The 25,205-nt window shown below is 37.3% G+C and overlaps 2 protein-coding genes across 3 annotated transcripts in view; one reads left to right on the forward strand and one right to left on the reverse strand.

The window, feature by feature from the left end:
• The window catches only part of LOC140460724 (protein FAM162B-like), a 41,242-nt gene extending 33,547 nt beyond the window's left edge, over positions 1 to 7,695 (forward strand). The window contains exons 3-4 of the mRNA XM_072555354.1: positions 5,007 to 5,115; positions 5,796 to 7,695. Of these exons, the coding sequence (XP_072411455.1) occupies positions 5,007 to 5,115; positions 5,796 to 5,912 (226 nt within the window). The 3' untranslated portion in view covers positions 5,913 to 7,695. The remainder of the gene's footprint in view (positions 1 to 5,006; positions 5,116 to 5,795) is intronic.
• Positions 7,696 to 9,266: 1,571 nt separating this feature from the next.
• The window catches only part of kpna5 (karyopherin alpha 5 (importin alpha 6)), a 33,871-nt gene continuing 17,932 nt past the window's right edge, over positions 9,267 to 25,205 (reverse strand). For both annotated transcript variants that reach the window (XM_072555415.1, XM_072555423.1), the window contains exons 11-14: positions 20,540 to 20,665; positions 17,903 to 18,030; positions 16,886 to 17,064; positions 9,267 to 13,057 (exon numbers count right to left, since the gene is read on the reverse strand). In XM_072555415.1, the coding sequence (XP_072411516.1) occupies positions 12,870 to 13,057; positions 16,886 to 17,064; positions 17,903 to 18,030; positions 20,540 to 20,665 (621 nt within the window). In that variant the 3' untranslated portion in view covers positions 9,267 to 12,869. The remainder of the gene's footprint in view (positions 13,058 to 16,885; positions 17,065 to 17,902; positions 18,031 to 20,539; positions 20,666 to 25,205) is intronic.

A 25,205-nucleotide genomic window follows, 5' to 3' on the forward strand; every position in this document is an offset into this window, starting at 1 on the left:
TCTGATTGAGATGTATAAGATTATTAAACAATTGGACACTCTGGAGGCAGGAAACATGTTTCTGCTGATGGGTGAGTTCCGAACCAGAGGACACAGCTTAAAAATAAGGAGGAGGCCATTTAGGACAGAGATGAGGAGAAACTACTTCACCCAGAGAGTGGAGGGTGTGTGGAATGCTCTGCCCCAGAGGGCAGTGGAGGCCCAGTCTCTGGATTCGTTTAAGAAAGAGTTGGATAGAGCTCTCAAGGATAGTGGAATCAAGGGTTATGGAGATAAGGCAGGAATAGGATACTGATCGAGGATGATCATAATGAATGGTGGTGCAGGCTCGAAGGGCAGAATGGCCTACTCCTGCACCTATTGTCTATTTAGATGCCTTACCTCAGTAAGGATTCACTAGTTTACATTATCTAGCTCTGCCTTTGTGTCCTTTATAAAATTTAAAATAGTTGCCTTGGACCAACACTTTTCTTCCTAAAATTGTACATGAAATTCATATTCATATAAATTCATACCCAGGGGCATTTTCACTATTAGGTCAGTAATCCTATTTCATTTGTCAAAACCAGCTCTGGTATAGGCTCCTCGCTGGATGGTGCCATAACATCCTAGTCTAAGAAATTGCTGAAAACATTCAATAAATTCCCATCTGATTCTTCCAGTCTAGATGCAGGTTAAAAGCCCCCATGTTAATTGCTGTACTTTTTTTGACAAGCTCGCATTATTCCTTCTTTGATATCCCATCATACCACGATGGTTACGGGTAGAGTACCTGTACCTAACTCCCATAAGTGATCTCTTACCTTTATCATTCCTTGTCTCTACCCAGACTGATTCTATATTCTGGATTCCTGAATTGAGGTTATCCTCTCTGTTGTGCTAATTGCATCCTTAATTAACAGAGTTACCCCTCCAACTTTTCCCTGCTTCCTATCCTTTTGAAATCACAAATACCCTTCAGTATTCAGGTCCCAGTCGAGATCAGCCTGTGGCCACATCTCCATTATGGCTACTAGATCATATTTATGTATCTCAATTTGTACTAGTAACACATTTGTCTTATTTCAAATGCTACGTGCACAAGTTTTGTGCTTTTGATTATTTTTGTAATCTCAAGTGGTATCTGTTGATTAACTCTTAGATCTGTATTCTCTGTCCCTTCCTGTCATTGTCAGTTTACCATTTTCCACATTAATACCTTCCTTTGTTACATTTCACCACTCCTTGATGCAGAACATCTTCCAAAATTTGGGCTCTTGCCCTCACTATTTCATTTAAAACCTGCTGTATTTATGCAGGTATGTAGTTCACAGGAACAATATGGTTCAGGCGTAGATTATCCCACCCTCTTCAGTATAGGTGCCAGTGCCCCACAAACCACAGCAGTCTTTAAATCACACGTTCATTACTCTTAACTTTGTTTACCATATGCCAATTTGCACGTGGCTCAGGAATTAATGCAAAGATTATTACCATGTGAGGTTCTGCTGCTTAATTTGCTGCCTAGCTCCTCATACTGGCTGCAAATGTAATTAAGTGACCTTTTGAAGAGAGAGACTCAATGTCAACCTATGAAGAAAGGGAGTTTTGACAAGAGCTCTTCAAAGGCAGAGACCAGGTGAGGGAAGAAGCAAGTCAAACCAGACTAGAACATAATCTCTTGGGACTACAAAGAAAATAGAACAATACACAGGCAGCAGTCAAAAGGTGAGGCTCGGCTCTGAGAGTGGGACTGAACATTCACGTGTGTATCAGCTTAGGTTCAAGCACTACTGTGCTGTGAAAGTCATAGGTGGATAACCATTCTCTAGACACCCTGTATTGCAGACAAAGGAGCTCTCTCACTAGTGCTAAGTGTCAGCCAGCCCGCAGCCAATTCAAAGAAATAGAACAACAAAAGGATTCTTTCTCATCCTGAATGTTGGAATTCAATCAAGGTCAAAAGGAATAAAAACCACAAATTCTCATCCAAAACAAAGGACCATGAAAATGACTATTCAGCACCACTGCTCCCATTAACCTTCACTGCAATATTCAACGATCTGCTCTTCATGAACAGATCACAGCTGTATCAATACATTTATTCTCTTTTAAACTTATCTCTTTTTGGCTCACCTCTTATTTCTAATCTCTGTGAACACATATCATGTTACTAATTCTTCTCAAGTTTAGTAATTAACAAACTCTCTTTTTGTTAACTCAAGAAAGCATGCATGGTTAAATTGGTTGCTTTAGGAACAAATTTGTGTGTGTCTGGAAGACAGATATCCACGACGGAAGGGGAAGGGGAAGGGGAGCCAATTCACCCATTCTCATTTGGGATCTTAATATCCCATCTGGAACCATAACAAATTGGGGAACCTCAACCAGGGTCTGCCTGTAACAAAATAGAGCATGTAAGCAAGGTAAATGATATTCATGAGCGAGGTTAATCTACATGCTCATTGCACAAACCAGATAAGCAAAGGCCATTCACTGTTTCTTGGCAATTTCATAGAGCAGTATCATCTAGCATCAAACAGGTAGTAGGCTACTCTAAATTTGGTGATTGTTGACTTCAAATTTACCTTATGCTGAGTGACTTGGACATAGACTGCAGTAAGGTTTTCTTTAAATTCTCTTCACTGTCCTTCTGTTGAGTTCCTTTGGTTATATTATCATTTACTCAGTTTCAGTAGTATAAATATGAACCCTCTATAGTAATATGTAATACAAGGAATCCATAATCTCAAATAGCAGTCATAACATGACAGAACTTGTGTTCAATTTGAAAGTGAGAAACATGTGATTGGTATAGACAATAACCAAGGGAACTAGGTTGAAAGAGATGATGGTGGAAACACAGTGTCAGACTTTAAAAAATAACACCATTAAAGATTTATTCTGGTAAGACTCTGACAAATGTTCATGTTATATGAACAAATACAGAAGTGAAGGATGGTATGAAATTTGATTAGTGGTACATCAGAAGTTTTGGACAGATTTTAAGAATGTGCAAATAATGAACTCAAGAAATTAAATAGGTAATGAGAGAAGGCCACCTTTCTCTGCTATATTTGAAAGAGTAAAAGATAAACAAATGAAAGGTTGATCCTTTAAAGAGAAAGTCTTGGAAATTAATAATGGAAAATAGGGACATTTGGGAAGTATTGAATGGTATTTTGTGATCATCTTCACTGTAGAAGTATTAGAAAACTTTCCAAAGTATGAAAATTGATATGACAGGGAAGGAGGAACTTGAAACAATCACCAGAAAAATGTTACTGGGTAAAGTTATTAAACTAATGATGCAGTAGGCTGCATCTTAGAGTATTAAGAGAGTTAATGGAGGCATTTGGTGTAATTTTCCTTTGATTATAAAATAGTGGATATAACAAATTCAAGGAGGCAGATATCAGGAAACTGAGCTTATAAACCTAATATGTCACAAGGAAGTTTTTAGAATCTATGAAGGAGGTTGTAACAGATATTTAAACAATCGAAATGGGACCAGAAGGATATTGTGTCATTAAAGTGCTTTGATGAAATAACAAGAAAGGTGGTGGAGAAAAGGGAACCTGTAGATGCAATTTACTTGGATTTCCTAAAAACATTTGATAAATTACCACATCAAAGGTTACAACACAAAATAAGAGAACTTGGTGTAGGGCTAACATATTAACATAATTACAAACTCCATCTGCTAGTTGTTAAGTCCCTCAAGCCTGCTCTGCCATTTGGTCTGACCATGAATGATCTTATTTTGCCCTCAGCTCTACTTTGCTGCCTACTCTCCATAACCCTTCAACTCATTACTAATTCAGAATGTCTATTCCCTCCTTAAATTAGCATGACTGTTTAGCTAACAGGAAGCAGATAATAAAAGCTATATGGGTCATTTTCAGCATCGCAGGTTGTCACAAATGGAGTCTCAGGTGGATCAGTGACCAGGACAAAGGAACCAAATGTATGGCAGCTAAATTTGCTGATTACACCAAAGTAAAATGGCAAGTGGAAGCGAGTCTGCAAAGAGATGTAGATTAAATGAATGACTATAAATTGGCAGGTAGTGTACTGACAAAAAAAGGGGAACTTTGGCAGGAACAATCAAAACAAATGATACACTATTTAAAGAGAATTGGATTGCAGGAGGTGGAGGTGCAGAAGGATCCATGTGTGTTGGCATGAGTCACAAAATAGCAACTTGTAGGCACAGCAAGTGATTAGGAACCATTTTGGTCTCCTTACTTGTGGGGATAAAAAGGATACAATTGCATTAGAAGCAGTTGGGAGAAGTTTATCACAACTTATTCTTGGCCTTATTTTATAAAGGTTGAACAGGTTGGATCCATACCTACTGGTGTTTAGAAGGAGAGGTTATCTGATACATACACAAGATTCTAAGATAATGATAGGGTAGTTACTAGGAGGATATTTCTCCTTGTTGAAGAATAGAAGACATCCCAGTTAAGGTGGAGATGAGAACATTTTTTTCTGACATTAGTCCATGGAATTATTTTCCCCAGAAGACAGTGGAAGGTGAATTAAAGATTTTTGACCGACAAAGAAGCCCCATATTTAATGGGGTAGGGTGGTGAGTTGAGATGACAAACAAATCAGTCAACCTTAAAAGGTGACAGAGCAGGTTCAAAGTGCAAAATAGTCTACTCATGCTGCAAAGGCTTTTGCTCTTATAGCAATGACTGATTTCGCGCAGTACAAACAAGGTTGCGTATTGTTTTCCTTCCCCAGATTCCCTACAGTTGAAAATCAATCTTCTCCTTAAATTCTAATCGCCTTCCCACAATGTCTTGGTTGAAAGGAGAGCAATGCATGCCCAAGTACAGAAGGCAACTGACTTGGAGGAGAAAATGAAAACGGAGGAGAAAGAGTACCACATAATGCTGTTCTTGGTAAAGGACTAGAGGAAGGGCCATTGAAGTAACTTTGGCAAGATGTTGCCACGGAATTTGTAGAATCAACATATATAATAAAGTCAACTTCTTTTTTGCATTTGTGACTGACAGGTTTGAAATGCTGAATGCAGCAAGAAACAGGGCACGAGTCAAAACCTGCTACATAATGATTGGCTTGACTATTGCAGCTTGTTTCGTTATGATCGCATCTGGAAAACAGGTAGGAAAAATTAATACGATTTCATGGTGAGTCACATTTGCTGACTCAAACATCCCAACTCCAAGAGGAAAATCTCTACTTGTTGATTCCCTTAGAGATTAAAAATGTTCATCTAGCACAGATTGAATAGGATGAGAGTGTTTTGCATTGAGACTGTCTCCACTGGTTCTGAACTGTCCAGTCAGCAAACAGCTTCTCAACAAGTATTTTGTTGTGTCCTCTTAGATTTTTAAGTTTCAATGAGATCACTTCTTACCCTCCTTAATTGCAGGGAGTAAAAGCTCATGCTACTGTGAACAGTAGCCTCTTAAAAACCCTTAAATCCCAGAAGTCAACCTAATGGACCTTTTATTGCACCCTTTAAATTTCAGTGTGTCCTTTGAGGCTAAAACTGAATTCAATGTATCACTAAGAGTCTGATTGAAAATCCTGTACAAGTGATGAATGACCTTTTTGTTCCTGCACGTTAACATTGTAACTCGTATGTAGCACCCAAATCCACCTGAAGACATTTAAGACTTAGGGGAAAGAAAAACAATATTCTTATACTTTCCCCCAAGTGAACCTCACACCTCTCCACCTTTGGTCACTAAACTGCTGCAGTTAAGGATTCATATATTGGGCAATTATTGAATGCAATTAAGCTTTCAATATATTCTGTACTCTTTTGTACCCTTCAGGCTGCTGAACGACATGAATCACTTGCCAGCCGGAATAGAGCAAAAAAGGCGAAATGGAAAGAAGAAGCCGAACGTGAGCAGACAGCTGCATTGGCTATTACGGATACAAAAGAGTGATCATTTCATTAAAATGAAACTGTATGACTAAATCACTTAGCTGTTCTTCAAAATTCTCTATGTGAACATATTAAAAGAAACCCAATCAGACAAGGCTTTCCATCACAACGAGAATACTAATAGTAGGTGACAAAGCTGTAAACAAAAAAAAGTATAAAGCTAAATGTACAAACAACATACAAATGTGATGTTTTACATTTCTCTAGTCATACCTAGATTTTTTTTCAGAGATTGCTTTACAATAGTAATTTCAACCTTAAAATTCAAAATATTAAAAGGGCAAGCAAATAGATTTCTATTTCTCAGTACAAAATGTAAGGTTCACATCCAACTTTTACATCCTACTCCATGTAACCTGGAGTTGCTGTTTAAAAATCAAAATTATTAATACACACTTTAAAAGAGCATTCTGATAGGAAATAAAACACTAATTGGTTAGTACATTTAGAACTTTTTTCTGAAAAATGGCATGATAGTTTCATTGGTTACAACAAAAAATGTCAGGCAGGACAGCAAATATTCCAATTTCTTCACAGATTTGTCACTTAAGTGATCAAAGAGAAAGGAAAAAAATGTAACTGACTGTCCATTAAAATCATTTGTGCCTGTCATATTAGGCAATCATTGCATGCATTGTACTTTATTTCATCAATATTTTATCTTGGCAAGGTTGTTAAGCTTTACCTAGATTATAGATATCCCAATATTTTACTAATGTTTCAGCCTCTACTTGCGACAATTCTTGACAGATTTCCCAACATCCTACCAAATGCAGCAAAACCTAGACAATGGCAACTGGCTTTCAACAGATGTGATCTGATGAAAATATTGTTTAAAAACCTAACATTTAAAATTATAATCTATACAGAGGAAGAGAACGGTTCTAATTTTTAACTCATTCTCAAAAGGTACAAGTTAAACCATATAGCTTACATTAGTTTAATTTGGGTGATGGAAAAGCTTTTAGAAATCATAATTTGATATTGATTACAAGTAGTTGGATGTATGTAAATTAAAGAAAGCTAGCACTTTTTTAAAAAGGTAAATTGTTCAATTTACATAACTGAATTTGTAGAGGAAGTAAAAATAAAGGGCTTATAAAGGTTGATATAAGGGTTGATATGATATAGAGAGTTCTGAAATGTGTTCATAAAGTGCCACACGATAGTTTTGTCAAAATGGGAGCCTAGAGAAAGAAAAAGGGACAGTAAAAGCATTGGCATATTGTTGGTTAACTGACAAGAAACAGCAGTTAATGGCAACAGTTGGTTCATGGAAGGCACATGACAATAGGGCCCTCCCGACTCCATAGTAGGCTTGCTGCCCATCTTGGTCACAATTAACAACAAACATTGATTTGCTGGCTACAAATTTCAAAATTTGTAATGACAAATTTGAAAACATTAACTGAGATTATTGTTAGACTTCTAGATCACAAGCCAATAGATTGTGACAAATAAAATATAAATATGTAATGTGAATTGATTTTAGAAGAATGAGAGAATTATATAAGGTACAATTCTAAAAGTATTATCGAAAGATGGTCCTGGAGGTGGAGATGCACAAGTCATTGAAGGTGGCAGAACAAGTCAAGAAAGTGGTTACTTAAGCATAAATATAGAGGCATAAATTATGGAAGCAAAACATTTTCACGAACCTTTATAATCACTGGCCCAGCCTTTAGATGAAGTATTATATTGACTTCTAGATACCATATTCTGGGAAGGACATGAAAATATTAGTGAAAGTGTCGAAAAGATGAGGATTTCCAGGATGAACTTCAGTGGTGTAAACATTTGGGGGGGGGGGGGGGGGGGGGGGGGGTTACTGATGGGACACTTGATAAAAATCTTTGACAATCATAACACTAGATGAGGCGGCCTTGGTTCAAAATACATCCTCTCCCGTGTAATAGCATCTCAGCACAGGTTGATTAAAAAAATCTTACATCACAATCTGGATAGCGAAGATTTATTGCTCCCATTGGCAGATGTTAGAAACCAGAGGTTATCAATTTTGGGTGAATTGAATGACCAAAAGCAACTGAAATAAAAGTCATTTGTTTTGAAGAAATGTAGGTTAGGTTCTGGAATGCATCATCTGAGAATGCAGTAGAGGTGGATTCACACAATTATCTTCTAGAGAATTGGATAGCTACCTGAAGATTGGAAGATTGTAGTGAAAGGGCTGGAATGGGACTAGTCATTCTTCATCTTGTACAGACTCAGCATAGAAACAATAGGAAAATTAACCTTTCTTTGCTGCAACTAATTGATGTTGCATTGAGTCTCTCAATTTTCATAAGAAATGTATTAAAATTAATTGGGGAAATTGGTACATTCTACCAATACTTGATTCTACCTGAGCAAACTGGGTTTGAATGCAGTCCAGAAAGTCAAAGTGCAAACTGCAGTTTTTTTAGCTGATGAAAATTTCTGCCTGCAGTCAACAAGCCCAGCCACAAGGACTAGGATACCCATTTCATCAAATATAAAAATGAAAACAAAACTTCTTAGGAGATTTGAACTGCATGTCACTGGAGCAGTTCAAAGGAGAGGAAATATTATGACGACCTACATAGTAATGCTGAATGCAAAAAAAGCATAAAAGAAAATGTAAACAACTGCACAGAAATCATTACCATACCACCAGACTATATTCAAACCCAACTCCAGGACTCCAGCACATAATCCAAGTTACTTCAAGTAATGACTAATGCATAAGTTTTTTCAAGATGAGACATTAAACTGAAGTCCATCTGGCTGGATATAAATAACCCATAACATTTACATCCAAGTTGGCAATCTTCACCACCATCAAAAACTAGATAAACTTAACTTCATTTGCTGATCACGGGACCTCACTACGTGTATGTGAACTGTCACAACTGAACAAAAGTGAAAATCATTGCAAAGCATTTGATAGCATGAGAATACAACAAAATTTTGTATAATGGTAAGTTACTCAAATACTATAAAATTAATTTGAAAATGGAAAAGACAGCATTAATACAGTAACATGACAGAAAAATCAAGCTTGCGTGTTGACACAAGTATCATTCATTTCTGATGCAAATTCAACAGGATCTTCAGGTCCAGTCTAATTTTGATATTGTTAAATGCATTAGGAAAAATTAGTGCTTTCATAACAAGCCAGAACATACGCAATATTGCTATTGGATAGCGCTTTTGGGCTTTCCACACAGATTAAAATAATTTGGGTCTTAATGTTTCAGTACATGCTTTAATCATAAAAGGAATTAGAAGACTAAATTAGTGAGACACAGCATGTAAAAGCAAGCACTTTAAATAAGTGAAACCCAAAACATGGAGTTAAACAAATTTCAAATCAAAATAGTGTGAATGGATTTTATTTTTTTCTTCGCTTTCCAGACATTTCCAAATTTAATACATTCCAATGCAATTCAATAAATGTTAGATTGTGCAATTCCTAGCCCAAGAGTGGAAGAAAAAAATCAACATCCTTAGCACATATACAAACAATGCACAAACAAAATTTGACTTCTTTTGCATGATATTTACCCTTTTGCATCGGGCTTGGCGCATTACTCAATTTTGTTCAAACAATTTCAGAGATTAAAATTTAAGGAGAACAAGACTGGTCAGGTTGGGGACAGAGAAAAGAAGGTAAATAGTTTCAGGGCTGTTGATTTCAGGGGCTGTTGCCAGCAACAGTAGGAAAAAAGTAATCCCAAATGAAAGAAAATAGATCCAAAAACATGAATACTCATGTCAAACTGTACAGCTCTGGTCATTGTAAAAAAATATATACACACAAACATTAGCTTTAATGTAGATATGTGAATTTAGAGCACAGATTTTTGAAACTTAAGCTTTTTCTCCATGATTTATGCAACTATTGCTGGTAGAGATGTATTACATTATAGTTTATCTAATAAAGGAAGCCATATTAAACATTTTTGCCTTCAAATACATTAGTTTAGTAATATTAGTTCTGAGGCTTACATTATTCTGTAGGATACAACATATGTACTGCAAGATACAGCTAGGTAGCCAATGCTAAACTGAGCTCATGACTGAGGCATAGACTGACATAACTAATGTAGCAAACAAAAACTACAATACAAAATGCTCCAACATTTATTTTCTGGTATTTGCAAAACCAGCATTTGTAGAATCATTTCTGAATTCCAAAACAGGGCATTTGAGCAAACTGCTGCATAAATTTCCAAGGGCAAGATTGAGCAATTGATATGCATTCACAACATGACTATGCATATAAAGTTTCATCCTAGTTGAAGTGTTTCATGAAATTGAAGTAGTTATGTGCTAAATATTAACTATACTTTTAACAGACAAAAAATGCTTCCAGCATTTCAAAGTAATACTGTTGTAAATTTTAAATTAAGATTTGGCCACCCTTGTCAAACGCTATGCAAATTTGAGTGAGTGGTCTTTTAGTAATAGTGATATGGGAGCAATTAAGTAATATATATTATGCATGTTGCTTGGCAATAGAACTGTGTATTAAAACAGCCATGCATTAATAGCACATGCAAACATTAGTTACGTTTTAACTGTGTATTACTGTTGCATACATTTCATGAGTTTGGTTCTTTCAAGACTCAAAGAACTACAACTGCAATTCCAAAACATCATTTCCCCCGTTCCCCCCACCATGAACCTAAAAAATGGTATATAATGCAGAAGACACTTTTCATTGAAAGGCATCAGCTGCATCAAGAAATATTTTATATAACACAAAAAAAACAAGACATTCACAGGAAGAAATGTCTTTGTTCTATGAATGTATTACAAATCACAATTGTATATATTCTCACAATGTAACTAGGAGTTTTTAAAAGAATTTTTTTCAAATACTGATTTGCTTTTGTACGTAGATGTGCACATACTTGCCAACATTCCGCAGTTACATTTTATCATGATAGATCAAATTTGGCTGTTTTGTTTATTCAGGCCATACAGAATAACAACCGGTGCCCCTTGAGATATTAATAATTACTGTTGACAATATGTGAATGACCAATAATATTTTTTCATGTGCCTCCCTTAAAATATCAACAGAGGAATCTCCCACAAACACATTGAGCACTCACTAGCTGGTATTACCTGTCATTTTTAGTATCCACCCCATTTACTAATAGAACATAACAGCAAAATTAACTTTGAATTCTGATAAGCAGAAAAATTCATGAATATAAATATTGAAAATTTCAAGGTCAAAATCTATATACTTAATATTGAATAAAATTAACAATTATTTTAGAAAATTGTATGCATTTCTAGATCTAATTTATTTTCTTTCAAATTATTTAATTCAGAAGTGCATTCCCCATCCTTAACCAGGCAAATCTTTTAAATGTGTTCTTGCTGGTACAGTGAATTAAATATTGGAGGAAACCTGAAACCAGTAATATATTTTGTTATATTTAAGTTTTGAAGATTAGTAACATTATTTTAACATCAGCTGCAAATTTTTGACATTTAACGTCAGCTGGAAATTCTAATTCTACCAGTTTAGTGAAGTAAACATAAAATAGATTTTCTGCAGTAGTTCATACACCTCTGGTACATAAAAGAATTTTAAGGGATAAACAAACATTTTTAAAGGAATAAGAAAACAGGCAATTCAATAGTAGTGCTCAGTAAGAGGAAAAAAAAGGTGAATGAAGGAGATGACTAAACAGCATGACTGTGAAATGCCACTTTAGCCACCATTAACCTGCACCCATTTGGTTGTTCAAAATTCTTAAGTTGATAACTATTAAATCGACTTGAATTAATTTCCCAAATTGAAGAATAATATCATCTTCACTTAGGTTAGTGCATTTTTTGGAACTTTAGGGTGGGAGGGGGAAGGGGGCAAAGAGAGAGAGAGAGAGAGAGAGAGAGGGGGAGGGAGATGCGGGGGGGGGGGGGGGGGAGGGGGGTGATGAGAAGGGGAACAATTTACATATTGCTACTAACCATGTATGGTCACCTAATTAGAAATACTACAGTTTCAATGATTGCCAGTTATTTCACTTTCTACAAAAAAACGTACATGTACTCTACACACCCCAATGCAATTATTAACTCCAAGTATAGTTGGTACTGCTACAATTTCAAGTTTCTGTTCAGAGTGCACTTATGAAATTATCTTCCAGTAAGTTAAGAACAAAATGTAAATTTACAGATTTCCATATTGGAATATGGACTAGCAAATGCTGATAATATTGTTTTCATTCACAGAATTGACTTGTAGTATAACAAATATTTCAACAAGTCAGAATCTTTTAAACAACTTCTGTCTTAATTCAAAGAGAGGTAGATTTATCATTGGGAGGGGGAGGTGTACCTATAAACTATGTTTACAGATACTAGTGTTGAAGGTTGCAGTGCTAACTAATTTGCTCAAATTGTAGTTTACAAGTCTGAAATTTTAAATAACAGCAATACAACTTCAGAACCTTTCAAAAGGATTTTGGTCAAATAGGTTAGACTTCAATTTCATTATTCAACAAAAAGTAAACCACACCCTGTAACAGTAACAGTATTTTGAGGCTCTGGGATCAAAAGAATAAATAAGTATTGTTTAAATTAGGGCTGTAAACAGTTAAATGAAACAGTACTATTTAGATGGCTGCAATTTCAGCTTAAATATAGGTGTCTCTCCTACTCCAACAGCTCTCTCTTTGGAGCAATTCAGATAAGAGTTCAGATGTTTATAACCCCAGATACTTAAATGAATATTAAATATGAAACATGAAAATCAACAGCCCCAGTTTAAATGTAATTTTAAACTGCAAATAGAAAAGTGCATAAGCTGCCTCAAAATTTTGCCCTTTCAACAATGTTCCTAATTTTAAACTCCACTACAGCAGCTTCTTCATAATTTTGGCTCTGAGGATTTATGAAGTTCCTTTTGAATATGTTGCAATGGTGGTACTTGTAGACAGTTTCACCAATCATGCATTTAGAGCTGGAATCCTTCCATTGGGGCCTCTTGCTGTTGGAAGATGAACTGCTGCTGATTTTCATCCACTTGTGGTGCAATGCTAGAGTCCTCCTCCTCTATACCAAAATAATGCTCAATCAAATCGAAGGCCTTTTGATAGATTTCCTGGTTCTCATGACTTTGGAGAAATTCTATTTTGTCCAGACCTGAAATTAGAGTTCACAATTCAACGTTATAGACAATTATACTGTTTGATATTGTTACTTCAAAGTACTGCACAATGTGAATAAAACAATATGCACTATTCATGTGATTATTTTTCTGAGAAGAACTGGTCTTATCAATTAGAGTCATAGTGATGTACAGTACAGAAATAGACCGTTCAGTCCATCCCATCCAGGCCGACCAGTATTCTAACCGAATCTAGTCCCATTTGCCAGTACTTGGCCCATATCCCTCTAAACCTTTGCTATTCATATATCCATCCAGATGCCTTTTAAATGCTGTAATTGTACCAGCCTCCACCACGTCCTCTGGCAACACAATCCCATACACACACCACCCTCTGTGTGAAAAAGTTGCCCCTTAGGTCCCTTTTATATCTTTCACCGCTACCCTAAACTTATACCCTCTAGTTCTGGACTCCCCCATCCCAGGGAAAAGACCTTGAATAATTATCCTATCCATGCCCCTCATGATTTTATAAACATCTAAAAAAGATCACCCCTCAATTGTCTGATTCAGTGTTAGGAAATCTGCATCCAGTTATTAAATTACAGCAAACTTTGTTTTAACTGGCACTCTTAATAAATAGGCAAAAATTATATACCTGAAATACCAGACATTTACTGTAACGCGATCTCCACAATATCAGAGTAGTTAGTTGAGGATGAGAGTAAGAAAATCCTCTGCCAGTAAGTTTTATTTAAGGCAAAGGTTACATTATAATTGAAGTCATTTATGCCGCAAAAAAAAACTAGAACAGTGATGCCTATATCGTCTTCATTACTTTTCTATTACTTAAGAGTATTTATTACATTGATTATGCAGACCTCTTGATTAACCAGAATATTTGATTATTTTAAAATAAACAGTTTCATTATCAGGAATGGCAGACAAGTGCAGAGGTGAATATGAGCCAGTACATGAAAATACAAAACAAGATTTTGTGTACATGTCATTCCCCCACCTCTGTTCCACAGCCTCCAATGATTTCTTTTCACATGGAGGTCAGGACTAAAGGCCTGGATATTCCCCATACTGCAACATCACTCTTACAACACTTGAAATCTTGAAATGTAAACACACGAACTGGGTTGGAGGCAAGTTTGACATTTAATTAACTCTGCCAAGCATATCCAGAAGGCAGGAGTTGACTGCAAAGCCTAGGCAGCAATGTCTGTTGGTAACCTTGATGTAGCCGCCACTGCTTTGCAAATGAGAGGAAGCAACACATCAGACAGCTAGTCGTCTCACTGAGCATGTATGCAGGACAATGAAGGTAAATCACATGCCTGAAGCAAGATTGCCCCATTCTTTCAATCTTTTGGTAACAGCAATGCAATAAATGCAGACTGAAGTTTAGCAACTTCAACTTTGAAAATTCACTTCCTGCCCTTCTAGCTCATTAACAGCAGTGATCCTTAATGAGATCCATAGGACCCAAGAAGTCAGTGACAACAATTATGCAATTATACAGGTTTTGACTTGTCTAATAGTCCCTGGATAATTCTCCAGATAAGTTATATGGAGTTGCATTTCTCATCCTAATCCAGTATCCTGGGTAACAGGGGAATTTCCCATCCTAAACAGAAACATTCCAGGGCTTTCCAACTTCATCAGGATCCTGCATTTTTCATCATCCATCCATTTCAGAAAGCAGAATATATAGTCTAATACATAAATATGAAAATCCTTGCTTTTAAAATATCCAGGACAAAGCAGCTTACTTAATTAAACACTCAATCTAACAACTTCACAATTCACTCCCTCCATCACCAGTGTTCCATCTACAAGGTACACTGCAACAACACACCAACACTCCTTGGAATGCATTTTCCAACTTGTAACCTCGACAAGGCCAAAGGCAGTGGATACATCAAAACATTAGATTGACCTCCAAGGTGCTCATAACTCTGACTTGCAACTATATAAAAAGAGTTGAAGATACATTTTTTTTTAAAATGCAGAGGATGGTGAGAGCCTGGAGCTCACTACATGAAAGACTGGTTGAGTGAGAAACACTCGTTAATACTTAAGCAGCATTTAAATAATCATCTGCATTGCTATAACCTCCAGAGTTATGGCCCAAGAGCTACAAAATAGGATTAGTGTAATCAGATCTTTGAGTGGCACAATGCACCAAATGGCATTCTTAAATACTGTAAACATCTATTAGCAAATTTTTAATTCATCTTTGACCATAGGAAAGGTATCATATGACTGGAGGGTGGTAGGGATAAACTAGATTAATTATAGATCAGTGATCCTCACATTAATACTGAGGAAACTGTTGCAGGAAATTCTGAAGGATAGAATTTATCTCCACTTGGACAAGCAAGGTTTACTAATGAATAGTCAGCTTGGCTTTTTTAGTTGGAGGTCAAGCCCCACAAATTTAACTGAACTTGGAGGTAGGTGATCAGATGCATAGATGAGAGAAGTGCAGCTAATGTAGTTCATACGGATTTCAGCAAAGCCTTTGTCAAGGTCTAGCAGAGGAGACTGATAAATGTGATAAAGGCACATGAGATCCAGGTTAACTTGTTAAGCTGGATCAAAAATTAGCTTTATGGTAGAAGACAGAAAGTGGTGGTAGAAAGCTGTTTTTGAGAAACTCAAGGGCAGTGTCCAGTGGCATGCGAAGGAACTAGTGCTGAGTCTCTTATTGTTTGTGACATACATAAATGATATTGATGGGAATGTGGGAAGTAAATTTGTGGATGGTACAAAGATTGGCTGGGTGATTAATAATGAGGAAGGTGTTCTTCAGTCAGAGGAAGTTATAGATAGATTGATCAGATGGTCAGATCAGTGACAGATAGAACTCAACCCTGAAAAGTGAGAGGTGATACATTTAGGAAGTACTAGCAAGATAGGCTGGATAGAGTCAGGTTGTTTTCTTTAGAGCAGAGAAGGCTGAGGACCTGATTGAGGTGTATAAGATTGAGGAGCATGGACAATCTTATCATAGGAACCAACTGTTCCGCTTATTTGAAGGATCAATACTGAGACAGTATCTTTTCAAGGTGGAGGGCAGAAGGGGATTTGAGGAAAAAGTTTTCACCCGAAGGATATTGAGAATCTGGAATACAATGCCTGGAAGGGCAACAGAGATGGCACATGTCTGCAAAAAGTAAGTGAATGAGCACTTGAAATAAAACTGACATTCATAGCTGTGGGCCAAGTCCTGAAAACTGGGATTTGTGTAGATATGTGGGAAGGGTCTCTTCTGTGATGTATGACCCTGTAACTATGATCCTAGAAGATTACTTTGTTACAGAATATGAAATGGTGCAGAAGGAGGAAGAAAAGCCATTACAGCTGACTATAGTTGGATAGATAAAAACTGAACCATATTAGGTGATGTCCCACTCAGGTGAATGACCGTGTCACAAATTAACCCAGAAGTTAAAAAAAAATGAAGTAACACTCGATAAAATATTTAACTGTTTATCTTCTGCTTCTCCTTTCTCTCCAGCATTTACTTTATTTCAATTTTATAACTGAACTTTAATTTTCTACTGAAAATCTTCTCCATTGCATCAGTCAGGCGATCTTTCAAAAGCTGATCTGCTCGCATGTGAAAATCAGATTCAATTAGTTTAGTGTGACTAATTAGATACTTAAAGACACTTCAAGCCAGGTCTTGATACCGCTCACAAATTTGTTTATGTCAAAATGCCCAGAGAATCACATGTTTTAACCTATCATTGTGAACCAAGGAATATTTCATTTCTGTAGAGCACAAAGAGTTATACCCTCTCTTTTAGGTACATAATTTGCTTTGCAAAATTAGGTCTATAGCATCTCACCATAGGCTTCTTCAATAAGTGCACAGTATGGATTGATACCGGTTCCATTCTGTTTGGCTTCTTGCTCTCCTAATCGTAAAATGTTTTCTAGTCCATTCAAAGCAACTTGCACTATTTTGGAATCCATGACTGTAAGCAAGTCACAGAGAGGTTTGATGCAGCTCAGTTCCACCAAATACCTTGAAATGAAAACAAAGATGCCAGTTGACAATTGTGGTTTTCAGTTAACTGATTAAACTATGGAATCTGAATATCTCCAAAAAAATTACAGGAAAACACAGAAGTTATGTCTTAAACAGAATACCCGCTAAACTAAAATCGAAGGTTATTACGGTAATAAGAATGAGCAGTTACTTCCTGCCACACAACTGTCCATTGTTGAGTCATCTAATCATATGAAACAATTTGCAATTCAACTTGCAATTTAGAGGCCAGAGAATTTTTTTTAAAAATTCTAAAATTTGCATTATGGTTAATCACCAATGATAAGCATGGTCACGTTCACATTTTACTAATGATTTGAGGTACAAGGTTGAAAATCTGAACAGAAAGAGAACATTTACTTTATTATATTTTAAGATCTTTGTTAGTAGAACAAAGATTGAATTTTAAATGACATAAGTAAAGTAGTGTAAAGCATTGTATTCAAAAGACTATACAGATGTGGATTCTAAAAAATGGCTTTGCCCTGGAGAATTTCACTAGAATTTTCTGTCATAGTATATTTGAGGCAGGTACATAGAAACAATTCTGACAGACTGAATGTCTACTAATGGTACAGTAACAGAATAAATTTGACTCATGGTGCACTTCTATAAAGTTAAGTACTTCACCAAGAATCTGAATTCCACGAATTATAGCATTAAGTGTAATAAATGGAAATCAAGAAACATCATTTTGAATCAAAGATGAAACATCTTAACTCAACAGCTAGGTGATTGACAAAAGATGTAAAAATGGATGGGATCAATTAGAACACAAGTAAGTGGGAGTTTCTCATTCATTGGTTATAACTACCTGATCTGTTCTGGAGTTCCTCCAGACGTTGCATTTGTAATAGCCCATGCAGCCTCCTTTCTAGTGCGGAATTCAGCCTTTTGGAGAACATCAATAAGCACTGGGAAAATATTTGCATCTATTACAGCCTATTAAGTAGAAAAAATAATATGTACATTAAATTAAAAATGCATAAAATAATAACGGTACACATATTCAAAACAAAATTTTTAACTTATTTTCATTTCTCAATAAAAAAGATCAATGCAGTTACTATTGCACTTGCACTTGTGCACTTAGGGGTTTCTAGAGAGGTGAATACACATTCACCATTTCCTTTGGAAATTGAATATAAATATCTTTCATAACTATCTTTATCATTCTGGTAGTACATCTGTTTAAACTCCACCAAATCAGAACCATCTATAAAATAAAAACAAACTACTGCAAATGCTAGAAACAAACAGAAAATACTAGAGATGGTGGAAAAAGCCAAGTAGTTGCATGTGAAGGCAATTTCAAATATTTAAGAAATAAATAAAATATTGGAAAAATGTGTCAATTCTAGCAGCACCTGAGGAGAGAAACAGAGCTAACACTTTCAGTCCAGTATGACTGAAGAATTGTCAGCGACGACTTGAAGCTTAACTCTCCACAAGATAATGCCCGATTTGCTGAGTTTCTCGAGCAATTTTGCATTTTCTTTTCCAAACACATCATATTCTGTTCTCAAACTAGAGGCTCTCAGGCAAACAGTTTTGCTTCTTAACCGATTAGAAGGTGTAACAGATTTTTGTCCTCATCTTTTCTTTCTTTTTAAGAAATGACAGAATTTATCCGCAAACTTAATTACATCACCTTTGTTTGCTGTCCCTTCAGTTGTTGAGGCCCTAGGCCTCACAGACTTCCCTCCCCAAACCGTTCACCTTGTTCTTCTTGTAAGCGACTAATAAAAACCCATCACTTTGACCAATCTTTTGGTCATCTGCCTTCATATCTCATCTGGAGTTTCAGCTGAATCTCTTAAAAGAAAACAAATGACTTAAGTATGGAAACCATGGGTTTTAACATTTTCTCAGCAACCTCCCTTATTCAATTGCTGAAAGACCTTGAATAGTTATAGGGATAAGAAAGGTTTGGAGGGATAATAAGCCAGGAATAGGCAGGTGGGACTAGTTTGGGATTATGTTCGGCATGGACTGGTTGGACCAAAAAGTCTTTCCATGCTGAATGACTCTATAACTGAATCCATCTAAAAAAAATCTTACATTTGACTGCATTTCCTATATGGATTGCAATTGGTTTCCAATTGCTTCTCAGTATTGAGAATTTTAGTACTTGACAGGAATAGGCAAATCAGACTGTTTTAGTGCCTATATCTTAATATAAAACTTTTGCTCAATACCTTTGATTCTTTTATTTGATGTAAATCTATTCATTGATTTTAAATTTAAATTGAACCTTTGGAGAAAAAAACTCATGTTTTTCTGTTACATTTTGTTACACAATCCCTTGCTAACACCACAAATTATAATTAAGAAAATTACCTATTGTTCTGATGCTTTTACCAGAAAATAAAACTCTACCCAAATGAAGAATTTATAATTTAAAGCAACTTTAGATTACCTCTCAAGCATCAAAATTCAAGAAAACATAACCCAAAGTTTACATACATCATTATTTAAGTTCCTTAAGCCCTGATATAATTATGATGAATCTGCGCTATACCTTTCCGTAGTCAATGGATTCCTTCCTGAGGTTCAGAGCACAAAGCTGAACTTAATCTTCTTGATGAGATTATGTCCAAATCACAATATGAAGCATCACTTGCTCATTTTTGAAATTCAACATAAGTATATTGTTGCTTTCAAGCTTTTCAAACAAAAACACCAAATTTTAGTGATTAATGTACAATGACTATTTCTCTTGCTTCTCTCCAGCTCCTAGACTGCAATACAAAGATATTCCAAATAAACAGGTTCTAAATGTTTACCCTCATATTTCCAATACATTGAATTTCATCTGTCATAGATTGAGTACGGGGACAAAAAAGTCAATATATAATTTCAACTTTCTTTGCCAATCCACAAAACCCTGCTTTCTAGTTTAGCTTTTTTGACAAAGTTAGTAACACAACTCCTGATTTTTTCATCACCACCACATATAAAAAGCATGTTCATCATAGGCAATGGAAAGTTGATGGTTTAGAACAGATTTCTTAAGTAACACCAGCTGTTACATTCCATCTATTGAAAATGGAGTTCTTTATTACCTCCTGTCTCTTACCACTTACTTTCCACCCCTCTAATAGAACAATATTTACAAATGAAATGAAATACAAAAGATGACTAGTTGGCCCATCACATTTAGTTCACAGACAGATCTGATACCTCAAGATGAACACTTTCTCACCTACCACCAATATTTTTAAAGCACAAGTGAAAAAAGATGTTTAAAAACAGTCAATTTAAGGAAAAATATCTAGAAAGTCCTTTACATCACAATGCTGCCAGACAGCGAGGGCACAATACAAACCTGCATTAAAATATTTTGTATTTATTCAGTTCAGCTAAAAACAAAGGCTCCAAAATAGGGCAACAGTTAATGGACTAGACTTTGCATTACTTTTAAGAGCACAGTAAAACATAAATATATCACCTGAATTTGTGCTCTATTTCCAGCAGTGATGTTGGAAACTGTCCAGCAAGCTTCCTTCCGTATAGATTCTTTTGGGCTGCTCAACAAATGAAGGAGGCAGGGAAGTGCAGAGCAATTCAAAATCACCTAAGTATCAAAATGTCAAAATTCAGCCCTTAATTCAGAGACAGGAAAGTTGGCACATCCTTTTAAAACAAAATTCATCCTTTGGATGTGGGGACCACTGACTAGATTTATTTACTTAGCATTCATCCCCAATAAAACTTTTGAAACTCAAATAAAATAGCTATCCAAAAGCATGCAATATATATTAAAGTTCATACTTTCACAACAAACTGGTATAAAAGGGGCCCAAAGAGTCTAACAGCCTGAAAAAAACCTCACCAAATACAGGATAACCCCAAATATGAAAAATCGTTGGACACAATTTATACTTATCGACTCAAAATTGTAATTAAATGTGAGTTAAAGATCAGATTTAATTCACCAAAAACCATAATATAATTGAAATAGAGAATGATCAGGGAGAAGGTAGGGCCGATCAGGGATAGTGGAGGGAACTTGTGCGTGGAGTCTGAGCAGATAGGAGATGTACCAAATGAGTTTTTTGATTCGGTTTTCACCAAGGAAAGGGAACTTGTAAATGAAAACTTAGAGGAGCTGGGATACAGTCTTGACCAGATCAAGATTGATGAAGTTGACATGCTAAAAATATTGGAAAATATTAAGATTGGTAAGTCCCCAGGGCCAGACCAGATTTATCCTATGCCGCTCCGGGAAGTGAGAAAGGAGGTTGCTAAGCCGCTGGCGAGGATATTTGCCTCCTCACTCTCCACAGGAGTCGTACCAGAGGATTGGAAGAAGGCGAATGTTGTTCCGCTTCAAGAAGGGTAATAGGGAAATACCTGGCAATTACAGACCAGTCTTACATCTGTGGTCAGCAAAGTTTTGGAAATAATTCTGAGGGATAGGATTTATGACTATTTGTCAATGCATAATGTGATGGTCATAAGGCAGTCAGCATGGCTTTGCGAGGGGCAGGTCATGCCTCACAAATCTAACTGAGTTCTTTGAGGAGGTGTCAAGACAGGTCAAAGACAGTTAACCAGCGGATGTGGTGGATATGGACTTCAGCAAAGCATTTGATAGGGTTCCCCATGGTAGGTTCATTCATAGAGTCAGGAAATACAGGATACAGGGAGATTTGGCTATCTGGATTCAGAATTGACTGGCTGACAGAAGGCAGGTGGTTGTAAATGGAAAGCATTTTGCCCGTAGGACAATATTGAGTGGGGCCCCGCAGGGCTCTGTTCATATAGTCATAAAGATGTACAGCATGGAAACAGACCCTTCGGTCCAACCCGTCCATGCTGATCAGATATCCCAACCCAATCTTGTCCATCTGCCAGCACCCGGCCCCTATCCCTCCAAACCCTTCCTCTTCATATTCATATTCCATCCAAATGCCTCTTAAATCTTGTGATTGTACCAGCCTCCACCACTTCCTCTGGCAGCTCATTCCATACACATACCACCCTCTGCATGAAAAAATTGCCCCTTTGGTCCCTTTTATATCTTTCCCCTCTCACCTAAACCTATGCCCTCTAGTTCTGGAATCCCCGACCCCAGGAAAAGACTTTGCCTATTTACCCTTTCCATGCCCCTCATAATTTTGTAAACCTCTATAAGGTCACCCCTCAGCCTCCGATGCTCCAGGGAAAACAGCCCCAGCCTGTTCAGCCTCTCCCTATAGCTCAAATCCTCCAACCCTGGCATCATTCTTGTAAATCTTTTCTAAACCCTTTCAAGTTTCACAACATTTTTCCGATAGGAAGGAGACCAGAACTGCATGCAATATTCCAACAGTGGCCCAACCAATGTCCGGTACAGCCGCAACATGACCTCCCAACTCCTGTACTCAACACTCTGACCAATAAAGGAAAGCATACCAAACGCCTTCTTCACTATCCTATCTACCTGCGACTCCACTTTCAAGGAGCTATGAACCTGCACTCCAAGGTCTCTTTGTTCAGCAACACTCCCTAGGACCTTACCATTAAGTGTATAAGTCCTGCTAAGATTTGTTTCTCCAAAATGCAGCACCTCGCATTTATCCGAATTAAACTCCATCTGCCACTTCTCAGCCCATTGGCTCATCTGGTCAAGATCCTGTTGTAACCGGAGGAAACCATCTTTGCTGTCCACTACACCTCCAATTTTGGTGTCAACTGCAAACTTACTTACTGTATCTCTTATGCTCGCATCCAAATCATTTATTTAAATGACAAAAAGTAGGAGACTCAGCACGGATCCTTGTGGCACTCCACTGGTCATAGGACTCCAGTCTGAAAAACAACCATCCGCCACCACCCTCTGTCTTCTACCTTTGAGTCAGTTCTGTATCCGAATGGCTAGTTCTCCCTGTGTTCCATGATATCTAACCTTGCTAATCAGTCTCCCATGAGGAACCTTGTTGAACGCCTTACTGAAGTCCATATAGATATCATCTACTGCTCTGCCCTCAATCCTCTTTGTTACTTCCTCAAAAAACTCAATCAAGTTTGTGAGACATGACTTCCCATATACAAAGCCATGTTGACTGTCCCGAATCAGTCCTTGGCCTTTCCAAATACATGTACATCCTGTCCCTCAGGATTCCCTCCAACAACTTGCCCACCACCGAGGTCAGGCTCACTGGTCTATAGTTCACTGGCGTGTCCTTACCGCCTTTCTTAAACGATGGCACCACGTTTGTCAGCCTCCAGTCTTCCAGCACCTCACCTGTGACTATCGATGATACAAATATCTCAGCAAGAGGCCCAGCAATCACTTCTCTAGCTTCCCAGAGTTCTTGGGTACACCTGATCAGGTCCTGGGGATTTATACACTTAACTGTTTCAAGACATCCAGCACTTCCTCCTCTGTAATCTGGACATTTCGCAAGATGTCACCATCTATTTCCCTACAGTCCATATCCTATTCTATATCCTTTTTCACAGTAAATGCTGATGCAAAACACTCATTTGGTATCTTCCCCATTTTCTGCGGCTCCGCACAAAAGCCGCCTTACTGATCTTTGAGGGGCCCTATTCTCTCCCTAGTTACCCTTTTGTCCTTAATGTCTTTGTAAAAACCCTTTGGATTCTCCTTAACTCTATTTGCCGAAGCTATCTCATGTCCCCGCTTTACCCTCCTGATTTCCCTCTTAAGTATACTTCTACTTCCTTTATGCTCTAAGGATTTACTCGATCTATTCTGTCTGTACCTTACATATGCTTCCTTCTTTTTCTTAACCAAACCCTCAATTTTTTCTAGTTATCCAGCATTCCCTATACCTACCAGCCTTTCCTTTCACCCTAATAGGAATATATTTTCTCTGTACTCTCGTTATCTCATTTCTGAAGACTTCCCATTTTCCAGCCGTCCCTTTACCTGCGAACATCTGCCCCCAATCAGTTTTCAAAAGTTCTTGCCTAATATAGTCAAAATTTCTCCAATTTAGAACTGGCCTATCCTTTTCCACTATTTTAAAACTAATAGAATTATGGTCGCTGGCCCCAAAGTGCTCTCCCACTGACACCTCAGTCACCTGCCCTGCCTTATTTCCCACGAGTAGGTCAAGTTTTGCACCTTCTATAGTAGGTACATCCACATACTGAATCAGAAAATTGTCTTGTACGCACTTAAATTCCTCTCCACCTAAACCTTTAACACAATAGCAGTCCCAGTCTATGTTTGGAAAGTTAAAATCCCCTACCATAACCACCCTATTATTCTGTTTTTGGGCCTCTGCTCTTTGTAGTTTTTATAAATGACTTGGATGAGGTTGTTGAGGAGTGGGTTAGTAAATTTGCAAATGACACAAAGGTTGACGGTGTCGCGATAGTATAGAGGGCTACTGCAGGCTGCAGCAAGACATACACAGGATACAGAGCTTGGCTGAGAATTGGCAGACGGAATTCAACGTTGGTAAATACAAAGTGACGCATTTTGGAAGGTCAAACTCGAATGCTGAATATAGGATTAAAGACAGGACTCTTGGCAGTGTGGAGGAACAGAGGGATCTGGGTATGCAAATACATAGATCCCTCAAAGTTGCCACCCAAGTGGATATGGGTTGTTAAGAAAGCATATGGTATTCTGGCTTTCATTAACAGGGGGATAGTGTTTAAGAGTTGCGAGGTTTTGCTGCAGCTCTACAAGTCCCGGGTGAGATAACAGTATCTAGTTCTGATTGTATCTTTCCTATAGTTGGGCGGAGGCTTTGGAAAGGGTGCAAAGAAGGTTTGAAAATGTGTTGCTGGAAAAGCGCAGGAGGTCAGGCCTGCTGAGCTTTTTCAGCAACACATTTTCAGCTCTGATCTCCAGCATCTGCATTCCTCACTTTCTCCTGCAAAGAAGGTTTAACAGGACTGGAGGGCTTGCCTTATGAAGAAAGGTTGAATAAGCTCAGACTTTTCTCTCTGGAGAGAAGAAGGAAGAGAGGAGACCTGATCAAGGTGTACAAAATAGTGAGAGGAATAGATGGAGTCAATAGCCAGAGACCTTTCGCCAGGGCAAGACTGACTGGTACAAGTTGTCATAATATGGAGATATTAGGAGGAAGGGATAAAGGAGACGTCAGAGCTAGGTTCTTTACGCAGAGAGTTGTGAATGCATGGAATGC

This window comes from Chiloscyllium punctatum, chromosome 3 (genome assembly GCF_047496795.1).
Source record: "Chiloscyllium punctatum isolate Juve2018m chromosome 3, sChiPun1.3, whole genome shotgun sequence".
In the NCBI taxonomy this organism is placed as follows: Eukaryota; Metazoa; Chordata; class Chondrichthyes; order Orectolobiformes; family Hemiscylliidae; genus Chiloscyllium; species Chiloscyllium punctatum.